At 30.0% G+C, this 18,613-nt stretch overlaps 1 protein-coding gene across 3 annotated transcripts; it reads right to left on the reverse strand.

The window, feature by feature from the left end:
* Nucleotides 1–3,763: 3,763 nt before the first annotated feature.
* Nucleotides 3,764–7,388, reverse strand: LOC7472303 (plant cysteine oxidase 4). Of its 3 annotated transcripts, none has more exons than XM_002316784.4 (6): nucleotides 7,234–7,388; nucleotides 6,325–6,682; nucleotides 6,043–6,206; nucleotides 5,759–5,906; nucleotides 4,206–4,409; nucleotides 3,764–4,102 (listed from the first exon to the last, which is right to left on the reverse strand). In XM_002316784.4, the coding sequence occupies exons 2-6, from the start codon at nucleotides 6,422–6,424 to the stop codon at nucleotides 3,981–3,983; spliced, it is 738 nt and encodes a 245-aa protein (XP_002316820.1). In that variant the 5' UTR covers nucleotides 6,425–6,682; nucleotides 7,234–7,388; the 3' UTR covers nucleotides 3,764–3,980. The 3 variants fall into 3 exon arrangements, with proteins under 3 accessions (XP_002316820.1, XP_024467286.1, XP_024467285.1); XM_024611518.2 differs by having other exon boundaries at nucleotides 7,140–7,291; XM_024611517.2 differs by lacking the exon at nucleotides 7,234–7,388 and having other exon boundaries at nucleotides 6,325–7,222.
* Between the last annotated feature and the right edge of the window lie 11,225 nt (nucleotides 7,389–18,613).

The raw sequence follows: 18,613 nt of genomic DNA on the forward strand, positions 1-18,613 counted from the left end.
ATAATGGACATGATGATGATGATGATGATGAAATTAAAGAATAAGAAGAAGAAGAAGAAGAAGAAGAAGACAATTTTGATAAAATTGTAAAAAATCAATATGTAATGAAATTGACATTAATGTAATCTTTCTGATTGTTCCTTTATAATGAACTATTGTTAACACTGACAGAGTATTTATTGTTGTGATTTTATTATTACGAATATAAATGGTGTTATTATGTTGTGATTTTACTATATTTACAGGTTGGATAGATAAGGAAAACAAGAACACTTGTAATTAAAAATTATTTTATACCGATGGCATTATAGACATAATGTAAATACCAATCGAATTACCGATGAACTAAGTCCCTCGGAGAGTTATAAAGAGTTTAAAAGAAATTACATGAAATGCCAGTTACCATTACAAACGAGATTATTGACGGACTAAGTCTTTCGGAGAGTTTTGGAGAGTTAGAAAGAAATTACATGAAATAACACTGACCATTATAGACGGAATTACCAATGGACTAAGTCCCTCGAAGAGTTCCAGAAAGTTACGGGAAAATTACATGAAATTCCATTAACCATTATATATAGAATTATCAATGGACTAAGTCCCTCGCAGAGTTCCAGGGAGTTGGGAAACAATTACATGACTTTACCACCGACCATTACAGACATAATTACTGATGGACTAAAAATTCATCTAAGATTTTTGGGGGGTCTTTGAAACATTTTATGTTGAATTGAAAATTTCAAGTTTTAATTACCAACGGAATTACTGGTGGATGTTAAAAAAATATAAATATTTAATTTTCTATATATAATTTCATCGATAAAAAGCCCTAACTAAAAGACCAGAATCTCTAATTTCATAAGAAAACTTGTATTCTTCTTCTCTATCAATCTCTTCTCTCTCTCCTTCTCTTCCCCTCAACTTCTTCATCATTTTTCCACCACACACCTCCATGACTTTGCTAGGTAAATATCCTGCCACTTTTGAGTTTTCAAAGCTTAATCTTTTGCCTATGATGTTCCTAACTTGTGCTTCTTTTCTTTTGATTTTGTAAGCAATTGTACAAGCCTCACTGAGTTGGATCGATTAACATATTCAAAAACAAAAAAACAATTAAATATTATCTGAAGAGTCATTTTCTTCTCTTTTTTAGGTTTTATTTGCTATGTTTTTGGGTTGCTAATTAGTGACTTCATTGTTGAAGATTTGTGATATATTTCTCGACTTTAATCTAGAGTTTTAAGGTGTATTATGCTTCAAATTTTATTGTTATTTTTTTTAGTTTCTTATTATTTTGTATTTCTTGTTTGAGAGATATATCTAAGAAATTAATCATTATGATATAAGATTTTTCAAAGATAAATATCGTTTATACGTCTGTTTTAGCTATTAGTCTTGGTTGAATTTGTTTTCGTAGGCATAATTAAATATGGTTTTATTTAGATTTTAATTTTTCTATTCGTTTTTATTGCTTAAGATTTTATTTTATTTTAATTTATTTTATTTTATTTTTTTATTTTAAATTTAAAAAATATTAAACACATTATTGATGGTATTACTGACAAGCTAAATCTATCAGAAAGTTCTAGAAAGTTGAAAACAAATGACATGAAATGTCACTAACCATTACAGACAAAATCACTGACGGACCAAGTCCCTCATAGAGTTCCATAGAGTTCAAAAAAATTACAGGAAATGTTACTAACAATATATACATCACCAACGGGTTAATTCCATCTGTAATATGAAAATAAATCATCAATGAAATAAATTACTGATAAAATAATGCTAGTAATGTTTGTCTTGTTTGACTTGCTTTTTTATCTATAAATTTATCAGTTATTTTACTACTGATAGAATTAAATTCACTAACGACAAGTTTTTCTCGATAAACAGTTATCATCCATAATTGCCGGTAAATGTTTATTTAGCAAAATCAGAGTCTAAATACCGACCAAGAAATCCATTAGTAGCATGCAAAAATGTGGTAGTCATTAAGGTGGCATTGAAAAGTCTCAGTTTCAATAATCTGAATACTGGAAAGCTCATCAACGCCGACCCGTTTTCGTATGACTAGCCCAGTTATTGAAAAGCAGCTGTGTTGTTCGTCAGGTAGCACAGAAGTCAGAACCAAAAAATAAAAATAAAGATAAAGATATTAACATCGCAACATTACAAGTGAATTGAAAATCAAAACCTAAGTCCGGATTTCCTGCCATTAAAAAAAACTAAGACATGTGGTAAAACTACTATTCAGCTAGAGAGAAAACACTTGAATTGTACTTAATAATGTTACACTATGTTTTCAGTCTTTTTTATTTATTTATTTTTGTTCTTTGGATTTTTTCATACTTTAATCCCTTAATTTATAATTTTTTGAATTGTTTATTAGATGTCGTGTCTATTTTTTATTAGACTTGATGATTTGTTTTGGTTGTCAAAGTTAAAGGCTCTTGAGGTGTTAAAAAAATATATGGCTTGATTGATACTTGATTTGAAAAAATTATAAGCAATGGTGTGTCACCAGCATCTCAATCTTCTTTTTTTCTCTCTCTTAACCTAGGTTCCATGCATGCTTTGTTAAATTTGTATATTGAATTTTGTTTTTATTCTTTTAATTGTTATTTGATTTTTTTTATTGAATTATTTTTAAAAAAAATCATCATTTACCATTGAACTAATTAATTATGGATTGAGCTTCGTAATGTTTTTCAATTTGCATTGTATGGAGTAATTTCAGTTTCATAACATGAGTTACGAGTTAGTAGTAATTGAGTTTTGTAATTTTTTATTTATTTATATGGTGTTATCCCAGCATCAGGACTTGGGTCATGAGTTTTGCATGTTAACCTGAATTGACTTGAGTTTTTTTTGTTTAAATTGATTTTTTCCTAATATCTCCATTCAACATTGTGTTAGTCTAGGAATTGGGTTTCATAGTCCTTTTCGGTTTGTACTCTTTGAGCGTATCTCATTTTTATAACCTGAATCACGAGTCTGGTAGGTTTATCTAGGTTGACTCGAGTCGGTTTTTTTGGTATTTTTTTAAAATTGAATATTTTTTCATCTCTAATATAGAATATCTCGTGGTTTAAGAAAGATTACACAGTAAGTATTATATTATGCCATACTCATATAAATATAAAAGATTGCAACTACATTAAGCAAGCCTCCTAAATTAACCAACATCTAGAATAGATTCAAGGCTTCCTTCTCCTCTGCATAATAGATTCTTCCCTGTCTTTTCTCCCTTGACCGACTTTTTGCTACTGCAGGTTTTTGGTGCGGTTTTTGCTACTGCATTGTTGCTTCCTCAGCAATTATGGAATGTGTTGAAGTTTAGAAAAAATTGTATTTTTCTTGTATTAACTATTATATTCTACCCTACTCATATAAATATAAAAAATAACTACTGGATTACACAATCCTCCTAAATTAATCATAAACCTTGTTTACTCTATAACCAGATTCCTCAGTTGAAAAAAGGTTCCATGCTGTCAAGTATCAAGGATCGGAGACAGCAGCCTATTGGGCCTCAAAATCATTGAACAGCCTTCCAATTTGCAGCGAATTTGAAGCTCAAATATTATCACAATTTACTCACCCACCCACGAGCTATATCCGAGCTGGTGCCTAGAGGATATTCAATAAATCATTACATACAGAAATTATCACAGAATTGTTGGCACCTAGTTTCCACAAACATTGCAATAATCTAGCAAAACCTTGCAGTAAAAGTTACATGCTTGGAAAGACACGGGCCTAAGGAGCACATTCTCTTCTTGTTTCCATTTGCCATTTATCAGTACAATACATAAAATATGTACAGAAAATGCCTTGATATTGCCGACAACTGATTATTACTGTCCATGTTAGTTGACAACTAACTTTTTCAGCAATCAATTCCTTGGTTCTCCATTGGTTCATCTAATCTGATTAATGGTATTGTACATCCTGACCAAAAAAAAATGAAAAACCTTTTAATGTCTAATAGCAGGGCCTTTGTACAGACCCCTCCGTACCACAACGTTTTCTGGAGGTTGAGTTTCTTCTAACCAAGCAATTTCGGAGGGTTCAATGCCACACAATTCTTTTGTTCCTTCTGCCAGGGGAGAAAAAGGATTAAAATTTAAGGTGGGAAAATAGTATAAGTGCTTAAAAGTTTAGATGAGTATGACAGAAAAGAAGTCAAAAAAAAATTATACCAGGCAGTTCTCGCTTAAGGGTTCGACGGAAATAAGAGCAGTGCCGTCCATCTTCTGAGGAATAAGGTGGTGAAAGAACGTCAAACAGAGCACAGGGTGTTATGGCTTTGAAACAATGAATGTTGCCACCACTGGATGGATATAAAACTGTTGTACCACAAGGAGCGGTCATTTCACAATCTCTAACGAGTCTTGCAGGTCTTGCTGTAAATTTCAACCAACAAACTCGATCATTCAAGAAAGGTGCGAAAGACAACCCAAAAAAAAGCTTAACCAAATTACTGTTCTATCAGGATGAATGAGGAAGAAATGTTATCTCATATGCAATTATAATCCATATGCTTTCCAACTAATTTTCCTCACTAAATACATAGATGCTACTTAACCTGTAATATCATTAAAGTTAGTGGTTTCCCAGAGAATGAGAATTTAAGAAATGAGTAAAGAGAATTCAATACTTCAAGTTGGCAATGACTTAAAATGGATAAAGCAAACACCTAGAATTAGTTGTTGGCTTACAAAAGAACCCCCTGTCCCGGAGCATGTAAGCTGTTTTACTGTGTGTTCCAGGTTGTGGCAGAGTTGACACAGACCAGGTTTGGAATTCCAAGGACGTGTTTGCTAATTTTTTCAGAACATTGATTTTGACACTTGTAATAATGGAAACATGATTTCAATGCAAACCATGGTTTAGGAAACTCAACCTCGAAACACAACTTGGGATTGAATTTCCAAAACTATGGTGACAAGTGCCTTGGGTTTCAAAACCATGGTTTTAAAACAATCACCAAACACTCACTATTCAAAACCTACTTTTTCGCTCAACAGACTTTATTAGGATGTGTTTGGAATTGTGGTCAAATTGGCGACTAATGTTTTTAATATAATTTGTGCGAACTATGGTTCTAGATTCAAACTGATGCTTAGTCACAAGCAGTTGCCCAAACTGCTGGTCCGAAAGGAAACTTATAATGCAACAATATACATATGGCTTACATGTCTTCAATATATCAAAAAACAAAATCATACCATTTGGGTTAAAAATTGTGCATGAAGCAGGAGTGAAAAAAAAAAAAAAAAAAAACACCACAAAAAGTCAATGGTTGTGACAATTTTTTGCACTCCCCTTCATGCATGAGTTTTTGTGCTATAAAAATTTACTCTACGAATCCAAAAGAAGAAATCTAATTGTCATATGACCAAATGTATAAGCTTTCTTTACAAGGCCTAAAGAACCAACAAGCTAAAATCATCAGTCAACTGCACTTAACATCTTTCAAAATGATGTGGGACCTCAGCCAGGGGCTAGTTCTAGACACACACACAGCATCATCTAAACCACTAGACACTAGCATAATAAAGCAATGTGTCATACCAATACAATTGGCATGCTTTAGCCCCACAGTAATACCAATATATGCTTTTAGCCTCTACCAACTATGGTCACTTTGGCTTTTAATATACAATATCAGATCACATGTCAAACTGAAATCCACCACAACTAATTCCATAACATAACCAGCAAAATTACGAAGGGAAATAAAGATGAGCACCTTGTGATGGATCATTATACCCAGGTAGATCAAGCCAATCATATGACTTTACAAGTAACGAGCCATAAAGAAGCTTGCTCAACACAATCATTCCAGGATGATTATGGAGTGGTATGATGGAGGAAGGTGGCATACAGAAGATCCCTATCTGCAACGAAGTCCAAAGTCCATGAATTCAATTTCACTATCATGAGCAATCCATACAGTTGGAGACAATATCGCTAAAAGAATCTAAGTACAATTCAAATAAAACTTTAAAGTCTCCGGTGATAATAATCACTTACAGAGAATCTGTCACACTCATGCAAATGCAAATATTTGATAGGAGGTGGGTACTGAAGACTCCCATTGCGCCCTTTTCGTCCATTGGTGCCATTTATGGAACCTTTCCATTGACGAGCCAACTGTGCCTCCTGTTCGAGACCCACATTAGAAGGCTTCATTTGATCTGACACAACAAAACATCAAAGTGCTAAGATAATGAATTTAAACTAAATTAGTGGATTAAAAAATGAGTTATGTGAGCTAATTTGATATGCAAAAAGGAAAATGAAATATCCACAAACCTAGAATAGCACGGACTTTTTCAAGAGCTTCTTCTGATACGGGACCGGTAGCCGAGAAAGACTCTTTGCAGGCATCATACAGTTTTTGGACAACTGGCATGATGCGAAGAATGTAGCAGCTAACCCACTAAATCAATCTAAACTGGAAAAACCACTTATCTATCACCAATCTTGTATTGAAAATCGAGCATCCAAATCAAAAAAACAGCTTGATCTGCTCTAGTTTACAAGTAAGCATCCAGCAGCAACTTTCTCTCTCTCTACAACAATTCCAAAATCCAGTCTTATGCGAACCGAAAGGACAGCCATATAAATGCATTGTGGTTAATCAAGCCCAGTCTCAGATAGCTTATATCACCTAGAAAACCAACATTTAAAAAACAAGATGTCCCAATTACATAAACCGATATTAGTACAATATTATTTTTTGTTCCCTGAGAAACCTAAAAAATTATCAAAACTATCTAAGAACAAAATCAGCAGATTCCATTAAATTCTACTCTTTTACATACATGTTTTTGCAACAGAACAGAAATGGTGTGAAAATTCAGTACGAAAATAACTTGTCCACACAAAAAAAAAAATCAAACCCATCAAACAAAATTCAACTAAAAAGAGCTAACCCCCAAATTAGATTCAAATAAAAATCAACAAAATATAAACAAACAAAAAAGGATGGCTAAGCTCAAAAACAACCCCCCAAAATCAACATAACGGCATAAATATTCGATAAAAAGAACCCCAAATCTCAGAATCCCAGATCAAAATCACAAAAACAAATACATGGGCAGGTAGAAGGAGAGGGAGGACAGTACCGGAAAAGGGAAAAGAAGGGTCTTTGAAATTGTTTAAACAAAGAATTAAAAATCATCTGAGACAGAGAAATGGACAGGGGTGAGGGATACTAACCCGCATAAACTGTCATCATATGATGTATCGTGTTGTGTTGGGTAACTTCGCTTTTTCAACTTTCAAGTAATGATGCGGCGATGCTACGAAATGCCCCACGAGGTTAAAAATTCAATGTACCATATCTGTTCACCGATGACACACCTCCCTCTGTTAAGCATAGTTTTAAAACCGGTTCGCGGCGGGTTAATTTAGAACTCGGTTGATTCAAAGCTGAAATACAATAAGGTTTAAAAAAATAAGATAAGTTAAAAATCTGGGTGATTTAATTGATCTAACTAGACCTGATCAAAAACTCGATTATAATCCGTTAATTATTTATATTTTTTTAATCAAAACGATATCGTTTTGATTTATAAAAAAATTAAAATTTTCCCAAGTGATCTAGATCTTAGACCGGGTCAATCACCGGCCAGATTTAAAAACTCTACTTTTAAATATAAAATAGGAAATATAAAATAAATAACATGTATAAAAATGTTGGAAGTATATATACATTTAATTACTGTATACCACATAGTATCTAGCGTGTGTATTTTGGCATATGGAGAAAATGTAAGGTAGGTAGGTAGGTGGTAGGAAAAGGATATGGGTCATGGACTTAAGGTGTGGTTTGATTCTAATATGTATAGTCCTTGTGGCAACTAACCATTGGCTTTATTACTATTACTAATTAGTAATTTATTATTAATTACTACTTTCTAATTAATAAAAACTCTAAATAGTGTGGAGAAAATATTTTATGCCTAGGTATAAAAAACTATTCATTGTAATTGTAAAATTACTGTTTTTTTCTTGTATGAGAAATTAGATGTATTGGCTTTTGAGATGAAATGATATTTTTGTGGATCTAAATTTTTTTGCACAGTTAAATTACTTTGTTATTCTTAAAAGAAAAAAAAACTCAACTATGATCTTGGGGAATTTTTTATGTTTTACTTTTTTAAACATAGTATAATTACTATATTGCCCTTATATTCAAAATTCTAAAAGCATGCATTCATGAGCTTATTAGTAATTTTATAATGGTTTTCTCGTAATAATCAGTTGGTTCCAGTGACAGTGTTGTATTTTAATAAATAAAAAAAAATAAAAAAGTGTGTTTGCACACATCAGCGCATCAATCGTTCCGCTAACTTTGAACAGCACATATGGCTGACTCAAATGGCAGAAATCATGGTTCTGGCGCCTCATTTGATTCTTCTTGATGTCCTTTTTCTCCATAGGCAACACGTGCAAGGTGATTCTGTATGGTTTAGTGCTAGTTTGATTTTCTTTTTTTCCTTCTTTTCTCTCTCCCACACCTCGATTTGTGCGTTATCCCTTAAAAAAAATCATATCAACACTTTGATTTCTTTTCCCTTTATGTTTAGTCCTTCATCTTTTAATTGCATTTTTTTTTTTTTGAAAAATTATTTCAAATTGGAAATTATTTTCAATTTCATCATCCTTCATTGTTTTGTCTCTCAGATTTAGTCATCATTCTTTAGATTGCTATTTTTTTTATTTGAGATTATTTATAAAATTGAATTTTTTTTGCGATTTCATCCTCTTTTATTTTTTTTTTCTATCAGGGTTGATCCTAATTATTTTTATTGATATCTTTATACTTTGACAAGTTTTTTAGATTGATTTTTTTTTATTTTAGCATTCAACATTAAAACTTGTGGTATTACATTGACCACCGATATAGGTTTACTCGAGTCACTTTTGTTTTGACCTTTTTTATATTAAAATTTGTTTTTTCCTCTTTCAGCCTTTAATATTTGGATCATTATAATTGGGTTTCATAACTTTTTTCAATACGAGTTTTATAGTTTTATCACGATCTCATATCCTAGATTGTGGCTTTACAAGTTAACCATAGTTGGTCCGAGTTGACAAGATGTGTCGTTGTCTCAATATGTTTTACAAAGCTTATACTTATGGTGAGTGCCTTCAAATTCTATTCATCCAAGCGTTGACTCCCTTCTATTCAAATTACATCTTTGTTTTTATTTGAAATGTTTGTGTTAATTATCAAATTCTTTCAAGTTTGAGATGTTTGAGTTAACTATATGATGAATCTTCTTATTGTTTAGCAACAGTTGATTCATACAATAAGTAAAAAGTCTTCGTATACATACTTTATTCCTAAGGCGATAGCTTTAATGAAATAGTAATAAGAAAAAGTAGGGAATTCTTTTGCCTACGATCTTTATCCTTCACCTTATGGCTCATTTGTAGTCGTTCTACCTAATCTACCTTCAATAACCACAATAAGAGTCTCAAACTTCTTGGTAAAAGCCTACGTTCATCCCAAGAGAGTGATGTCTAACCCTTTCCCGCCTCTCTTCTCCAAGAAAAATAATACGCTAATACCTAACCATAAAACTTTCAAAGTGACTCTCGATGAGAGAATTTAGGCTATTCATGAATAATTCTTGCCATTCTTTAATCTTAACAAAGTAGTTCTTTTGGAATCTAATGAACCATCCTTGAGTTTTCTATTAAATAAAGACAGAAAGGGATAGTTGAGGGGGTAAAAAAGATTGATTCAGTTTGGACTTTGTTTTGGGGTTTCCCAAAGCCCCTGGATCATTTTTTCTAACAAAATGAACATGAAGCTTGTTCTGGAAGTGGATATCATCCAACATGTCACCATTTAAGTTTTTTTTTTAAATTTTTTGACCAGTATACATCCAATTTCTTGCTTCCTAACATCTTTACAACTTTTTAAGGTTGAAAAAAATAATAATCTGACCAACAGTGTATCGCAGGTTAAAAAACTAGTTATTACTAATTACTATTATTAAAAATCTAAAAAGAGTTGGGTATTTGAGCAGTGTTCACCCTGACCATAACATTGTGGACTAAGTTCTTCATTTTTATAGTGCAATGTTTTTTTTTCATTTCAGTAATTGAACAATTGTTTCTTTGCAATCTTATCCTTCCAAGTTATATTAGCATGATTTAATGTGTCAAGTTTTTTTTTTTTTTTACTTTGCATGCTCTCACATATAAAAGTATCATAGAATAGTCCAATGTTGAATTAAATATCGATGTTATAGGATATAATTTTAGGCTACAAAAAAAAGAACAAGAACTAAAATAAACAAATAAAAAGAAAAACATAGCTTAATTTTCAAAAGGCATGAGAAAATTCAGTTTGGTCCTTAAAGTTTCAATTTGGCATTATTTGATTTCTAAAGTTTTAGCATTTTATAAATAGGAGTTCCATGAAGGTGATTTAGATTTTTTATATTGTCGAGAAAAGTAGATTAATGCTCATGAATGTTTTTTATTTAGTTTAATCTTGGGTTTTTAGATTGATTAAAGGATTTTTTTAGTTAAAATGGGTTTAATAAGGTCCCTATGGTTGTTTTTAGGTGTTTGTAGTCTAAAATAATGAAGACAAAAACACAATTACCAAAACTTTCAAGTATTAAATCTCTTTCACTAGCTGGTGATGACCTACACCACCACCATAAAAAGGTGGAGTAAGAAGTAGTGCATTATGTGGGCTAGTCCATGCATCAAGTAGACATTGGTGGCATATGAAACAACGCATTAATAATGATAACCCTCACTAACACGAGGTTGTCATATGTAACCCTTGTTTCCTCCTATCCAACCACTATTTTTCAGTCAACCTCAGCCATCCTATAAGGTTTATTTCAAACCCTAAACATCTTTTGAATAATTATTTTGGTTTATTATTGATTTTGATGTGTTTTATGATGAGTTTTTTGGGAGCAATATATATCATATTGATAATTTTGTTTGAATGCATTTGGCTGAATCCTTTAATCTTGTATCTTATTTTCATTCATGTCCTTGGTCATTCCCCCCATTATCCTTAGCATTGCAACATGTTTTTCTTTGTGTACGAGCATTGATCTATTCAACAATATGTATTGACATGGTTTTTTTTGTTTAAAATGATAAAAAAAAAAAACAATGTTCATGCATACATTTATGTTGGGTTTTGTATCTTAGTTTAGTTATAAAACTTATTAAGGTTTCAGCCCATATTAAAAGGCTTTCAAAAGGCCCACATTAAAATATTTTAACAAATCCTCTATTTGACATAAATATTACTTGTTCACTTTTCCAAGAAAAGTTGTTAATGGTTAATATGTTAATCACCGACAATATTTAAAGTTATTGAACCATAATGGGTCATTACTTTGGACGTTGATTGGGATTAACACCTTCATTCTATACTTAGTTTTTTTTTTTTCAAAATTCAATTCTTCTTTCGAAATGCATAGGTCATATCCATCAATAATTCATAATATTAATGAATATTTAAAGGGCATTACTCTTAGGTATCAATTATGGGTATCAAAGTGAAACATTTATGTATGATGTAAATATTTTGTCCTTGAATGATTATCCATTGACAACGGTTATGCATACATAAGTCTTCACTGACCGGCGTGCATAAATATAGATTAAAGAAAACATTTTAAAATTGAACCATTAATATTATTGTTCATAGTAGCAAAACATCCCTAGAAAAAATGAATTTATAGAGGTCATTATTGCATAAACATAATGTTTGGCAACAACTCTTTTTAGGACGAGGACTGGGTTCAGTGAGCCTAATAAAGACCCGCCTAATTAATCATTGACATGACTTGATAAATTATTGTGGGTTATAGGTAACAGTTGGGAATAAACAGTTGTAAATACATCAATTTATTAAGTAATTTTGGAAATGAAAAAAATGACTTGGACTTAGAAAAAATAGGATCAAACCCTTACCTAGATTTTAAATCATTATAGTAGACTTATTCTCACCCATGTTGATAGATTATTGGTATTAGACAATTGACCCATTATGAATAGAAGACAAATAACAATGCAACTTACTTTAGGTAGGATGTTTTAGGGTGATAATATATTTTCTCTAACATAACCAGTCCATTACTTTAGAACTGTGAATACTAGTTAGGATTTCTAATAATCATAATACTAATGGGCTACTATTTTTTTTATAAGTTTTAGACCTTTCTCCCTTATAATAAAAAAAACCTTTCCGTTGTAGTAAAAAAAAGGGTTGCCACGATGTTAAGTGTGATGGAATGACAACTCAACTGGAAACTTTAGAACTAAGCTTTGCTTTCTTATCTTTTATCATTAATGTGCCTTTTATTTTATTTTATTTACTTTAATTTATTTGTTATTTTCTCAGCCTAACATTCATATTTTATTCTGCATGAATATATTAGATGTGAATCCATGCCTTCATACAAACACAACACGATGTGAGAGCACACATTTTACTTTAGGTTAGGTGGGTAAATAGCAGTACCCCAATGACCATCAACTTAGGTAAGACTTTTGAAACCATCAACTCTTGTCTGATTGTTAACTTGGATATAGTTAGTATGCCTAGATAACATGCTAGTGACCTATGCTTTGACACATCTTGTAGACCTCATATCGACTTTTAAAGGATGGTCACCGAGTATCAAGAGATCCTTTGTGACCAATTAATAAGTAATCCTATTCATGCGTGTAATGGCTAGAACCTTTTTTTAGGGTGTGTTTTTGTATTATCACCACTCTATATTCAATGTCTAGCTTGCATAATTACATATTTTATTTATTTTTATTTTTATATATGTTAAGCTTAGGTAAGATATAAGTCTCTTAAAATCCATCTCTTCTACAAGATGTACAATACCTCAAGAGATTCAGAAAAGGCAAATGGAAGACAAGAGAAAGAACTCGATAGAAGTAGAATCAAGTCAACTTTTTAAAAATAAAATGACTCAGCTAACTAATCTTCTAAAACAAATCATTTTCTTTGAAAGGTTTGAGAGAGGACCACTACATATAAAAACTAATAATATGAAGTTCAATATGGAAATGCCTCTCTCTCATTCTTCTACAATATCCAAAACCTCTCTAATGATTCCTCCTTTTTATCCCTCCACACACCCTCGTTAAAAGAGAATATGGTCTGCCTCACATGTTAACCAACTCAGTTACAACACATAATTGTTTTAAAATAATTAAAAACATATATTAAGGTTCTTTACTGTTCATATAATAAGTAAAACACCATATGGAATCCCAATTATATTAGAGTATTTAGATAATAATTTTCTTGTCACATTTGTATGTTACTAAAAAATTTATTATATTTTTTTAAAAGTTTTTCAATATTTTAATATTAATATAATATGTCAACAAATATCTTGATTATTGTATCCTATTAAAATATACTAAAAGAACTTGGTTTTTCACTTTAACAACGAACTATGAAAAGCCAAGCACTTTTTTATTTTGGTCCTCAAAATATTTTAGAACTCTATTTTTTTTATTTCAATTTTATCATTCAATATTAATTTTACTAGGTATATATTTTTTTAATTTTTTCTATAGAGTTATCCTAGTCTCATAACATAGGTCACAGGTTTTGCGGGGGTAGCCATGCTAACTGGTTTTTTTTTTAGTTTTTTAAATTTAATTCTTCAACATTGGGTTGATTAAGAATTTAACTTTATATTTTTCTTTGATTCACTTTTTATAGGATGATTTCATTCTTCTAACCTGAGTTTTGCAGGTTAACTCGGGTTGATTTAGGTATTTTTTTAATCCTTTTATTTTTTTTATTTTCAATTGAATCCTTCAAAATCGGGTTGATTGAGAATTAGGATATATAATTTTTTTTATTTACTTTCTATGGGGTTATCACAATCTTATAACCCGGGTCGCAAGTTTGGCCAGTTGACTCGAGTTTTTGTTTCTTTTTTTAGTTGATTTTTTTTTAAAAAAATTATCATTCAATGTTAGGTTGATTGAGAATTAGACTTCATAATTTATTTTGGTTTGCATTCTATGAGGTTATCTTAATCTCATGAACCGAGTCACGAGTTTGGTTGGTTAACTCGAGTGAGTTTTTTTGTTTTTTTTTAATGTCAACCTTCAACATTAGGTTAATTGGAAATTGAGTTTTCTAATTTGTTTTTATTTTCTTTCTATGGAGTTACGGGCTTATAACCCATATTTGATAGGTGAATCGTAGTTGAATCAACTTATTTTTTTAGTTGAATTTTGTTTTCAATTTTATCATTCAACATTAGGTTGATTAATAATTAAGTTTTAAAAAAATAATTGTTTTCTATAAAGTTATCAGTGTCTCATGAATTGAGTAACAAATTTAATATGTTAATCCAAGTTAATCTAAGTCGATTTAATATATTGTCGTTTCAATATTATTTTGAAAAAGATGTTATCCTAATTTTTTTTAAGTTAAACTATGTTTTTATCGGTCATTAATGTTATATTTGAATCTGTTAAATTGACTACGTCACATCAGGTCAATCCCATATATTTTTTTGGCTAAAAATCACATTAACAATAATTGTATATTTTTTCACGTTAAAAAAATTGATTCGACTTGCAACGTGGCCTGAGCAATAATCTAGTATATGACTACTACATCACCAATAAATATTATACGTATTATCTAAAAACTTTGTTTAGTGAATACCTCAATAACTAAAATTGAAATGAGATTAGTTTTAAGAGAAATGATTTAATCTAATAGACAAGTTTCCAACATGTTTCTATCTTTTCGTATGTTTACTATTTTCTTGTATAATATGTCAAAGAACCATCTCAATCCAATAGCTTAAGCTATTAGGTAAGGTCCCAGGATATAATTTATATTATTCTCTAACATACCCCCTCAAGTGAAAGCCCTTTGGGCTTGAAACTTGCACAGGCTCACATTACCTTGTGCTTAATTTTTATCAACTTAATGGGGATGGTGAGATTCGAACTCGTGACCGCTTGGTCATTAAGGCTCTGATACCATGTCAAAGAACCATCTCAACCCAATAGCTTAAGCTATTAGGTAAGGTCCCATGATATGATTTATATTATTCTCTAACATAATATTCAATTCTTTATTATGTTGTTATATCAAGTTCTTATATCCATATTGACATAATTATATTTTTTACTCTAAAGTTTTCCTTGAACTATATGAGAATATAATTTTATAGTTTAAAAAATATTTTCTTATTTTTTAAATTAATGGTCGAGTAATTTCAAACCTTTTTTTTATATATATATTTTGAGCTATTTTACTATTATATATATATATATATATATATATATATATATATATATATCAAGGGTAATTTTGGAATGAAGATATGATTTTGTTGTTAATTTGAATAGAAAAACTTATAATTTTTTTTTAAAACATTGTTTTGATTATAGAAATTTAGTAAAATCTATAGTTGAGAACTCTCACAAAAGTTTAAGAGAGAAAAATTAATATATTATTGAATGTGACATATTAATATTAATATTTTAATAGTGTGAAATCGAAATGTATTTTTCTACATAATTACTATCATCATTATAGCATATCTAAATTCTTTTGTCTTAAGGAATCCTAGATTCAAATATATAAAATCTATTTATTTATACTTAAGGTTCTATTAATTTTTAGTATATTAATAGCAGCATTAGCATTTTATTATTTTTAAGTCATTTTATTTTAAATAATTAATTGTATATGATATGAATAAATTAACAATACATACACTTTTAAGACTTTTATGAATTCTTTTTTGTTTTTTCTATATTAACAGAATATGTTCAGAAAACAGTACAAATGTCATGAATCATTGCATTCAAAAAAGAAAAAAGAGAAGTAATTCTTGACAAATAAAAATTAAATACCATATAAAAAAGATTAGGATCCAATTTTAATGATATTAATTTTATTTTCTATATCAGTAGAGTTTGTTAAAAAAATAAATGTAGATGTTATTTCTATTCCTCCAACCCTTCTTCCTTCCTATGCAGCTTTCATTCCTTTCTCACAATAGCGAAACTAACGAAAGGGTCAATTTATATTTAACAGGATGCTAAAGTTAAGGAGATAATATGGAGAGTTTTAAAACATGAGAGACTAAGTTATAGCTATATAAAAATTCAAGGGACTAAAAAAATATTACTAATAAAAATGCAAGACATAGTTGTCAAATTCGGATTAATTAAAAAAAAAATATGGGTTCATGGTTTAGTATTTGTTTGGAAGTGGATCAAGTTGTGTTTTAAAGTGTTTTTCTGCTTAAAAATACATCAAAATAATATTTATTTATTTTTTAAATTTTATTTTTGACATTAGTACATCAAAACAATTAAAAAGTAATTTGAAACAAAATAAATTTCAAAATTTTTAAAAAGCACAGTTAAACCACGATTCCAAAATACCCTTTTACTATGGTAACCTAAGTAAATATTTTTATTAAAATAACATCAATTTGTTTTTATTTATTTTATGTTAATAAGTGGAGTTTAGCTTTGGGTTTGACTACATCAACCAAATTACTAATATGTAATCGGATTAATCAAGTTTTATTAGAGTTAATTAGATTTTAAATCCTAAGTTTGATGGATTAGTCCACTAAGAGCCCGTCTGTTTTTTTGTTTGAAAAATAATTTTGAAAAAAATTATTTTAAATTAATGTTTTTTTTTATATTTTGAGATTATTTTAATGTGTAAATATAAAAGTAATTTTTAAAAAATATTAATTTAATATATTTTTAAATAAAAAATATTTTAAAAAAACTATTGATTTTATATTCCTAAAACTTGGTCGAGTTTTATAATTATCATGGAGGAGGTTTAGAAACTAATAGAAAAGGAGAAAAAAAAGAAAGAGGGACGCACGCAGGGAGAGAAAGGGGCCCAGTCAATGAAAGAAAAGCGCGTCCGAGTATACGGAAGTGAGGGCCCTCAAATCACCACTCTCTCTTTCCTAAACTAAACTAAACTAAACTAGTCGATATAATATATAACTCAAAACCTGACCGTTGGCAGTTACACTTCCTTCCTTCCCTCCACAAAAATTATACTAGTACTCACCTACACTCACCTATAAATAATTATATAAAACTCTTTCTTTCGATAATTTTTAAAACTTACTACCAACATTTATTAAAGAAAAACTAAAAACCAGGCTTGGGAATTGAGGAGAGAAAAGATAAAAAAAGAGAGGAAAAGATAAAAAATGAATCACTAAAAAATACACCGAATCTACAAAGCTACTATTCATTGTTATAAAAAAAAGCCTCGATCATGATGATTTTAATGACACCAAGAAAGGCTATTGTAAGAACTTTAAAGAAACCACATAAGCTTCTCTAATGCAATGACCTTCATCACACATTAGCGCATGTGTCACAAATATTAAACATTTTTTATCATTTTCGTTCAATTTAGTCTCTGATTCTCTAATAACTCTTTAATACAGTCCTAAATTTCATCCCACCCTAGTCCAATAAAGGCCCAATAAGGGAAAGAAGAAGGCAAAAGGAAAAGAAAGAGACAAATGAGCCAATCAGATTAACTCATTTGGTCGTGTCCATGATTTAGGTTGCAAATTTGACGAGTTAATCTGAATTGACCATAGTTAACTTAATATGTCAATGTCTCAATTTTTAATTAAAAAAATATCATTTTGAATATATTTCAAGGTCAAACCAAATTCTTACTGTTCGTTTTGGTTGTCTTTAGACCCGCTAAATTGACTGGGTCACGTCGGGGTAATAATCACATGTTAATTTGAAGCTTGATCTAAGCAAGGAGTTGGTTTAAGAGATTTCAAAGTTAACTCACTAGGTCAGGCTCAATGACATACTGTCAAAGAGTTCCCCACAACCTATACATTCTTTTCTTGTATTTAGAATAACAAAGTCGTATAATTTTTTAAAAAAGTGTGAATAACATTATCTTAGATCTTTTTTAGTTAAAGTTTCAACCGAATCAACTTGGTATGTTATGAATTTACACCTTTTGCTTAAAACAATTATGCTTACAATAACATCCCAATACCTTGAATCTATACCATATATAATACGGGCAACAAAACTAGTTCTATCTAAAAATTTTGATAATTAACTATTGAGAAGTTCTAAACATTACTACTTTATCGCATTATCTAAAATTGTGACTATTTTTTTATCTTATAAACTATGTGTAAACTATAAATACAGATTATAATTTGATATATTTGACAAAATCAACATTTATGTCTAATACATATATATGTATCTCCATTATATTTCGTTGATATGATAAAACCAACATCTTATATTTAACACACACACAAACCCTTGTAAATTAGAGAATGAATGTTATACTTTGATTCGCATGATGAAATCAACATATTAAAATTAGAAAAATACTAAAACAAAACCTATTTTTATCATGGGTTCCATCTTGAAGCAATGTGGATGACATTGTTTATTTTATAATGCCTTCTCTTTTTCTTTTTCTTTTTCTTTTTTTTTTGTTCCTTGAACTTGATTTCTTCACTATTTCATCCTCACACTTGATGTTTACATCGATTTACATATT

The sequence above is a fragment of the Populus trichocarpa genome, chromosome 11 (assembly GCF_000002775.5).
Source record: "Populus trichocarpa isolate Nisqually-1 chromosome 11, P.trichocarpa_v4.1, whole genome shotgun sequence".
In the NCBI taxonomy this organism is placed as follows: Eukaryota; Viridiplantae; Streptophyta; class Magnoliopsida; order Malpighiales; family Salicaceae; genus Populus; species Populus trichocarpa.

What these genes read in the sequence shown, in the direction of transcription:
- LOC7472303 (XM_002316784.4), bottom strand. Translation starts at nt 6,424, where the DNA reads ATGCCAGTTGTCCAAAAACTGTATGATGCCTGCAAAGAGTCTTTCTCG. An exon ending in GTATAATGATCCATCACAAG is followed by an intron (nt 4,410 to 5,758) that starts GTGCTCATCTTT and finishes TGAAATTTACAG; the next exon opens with CAAGACCTGCAAGACTCGTT. An exon ending in CCTTAAGCGAGAACTGCCTG is followed by an intron (nt 4,103 to 4,205) that starts GTATAATTTTTT and finishes CTCCCCTGGCAG; the next exon opens with AAGGAACAAAAGAATTGTGT.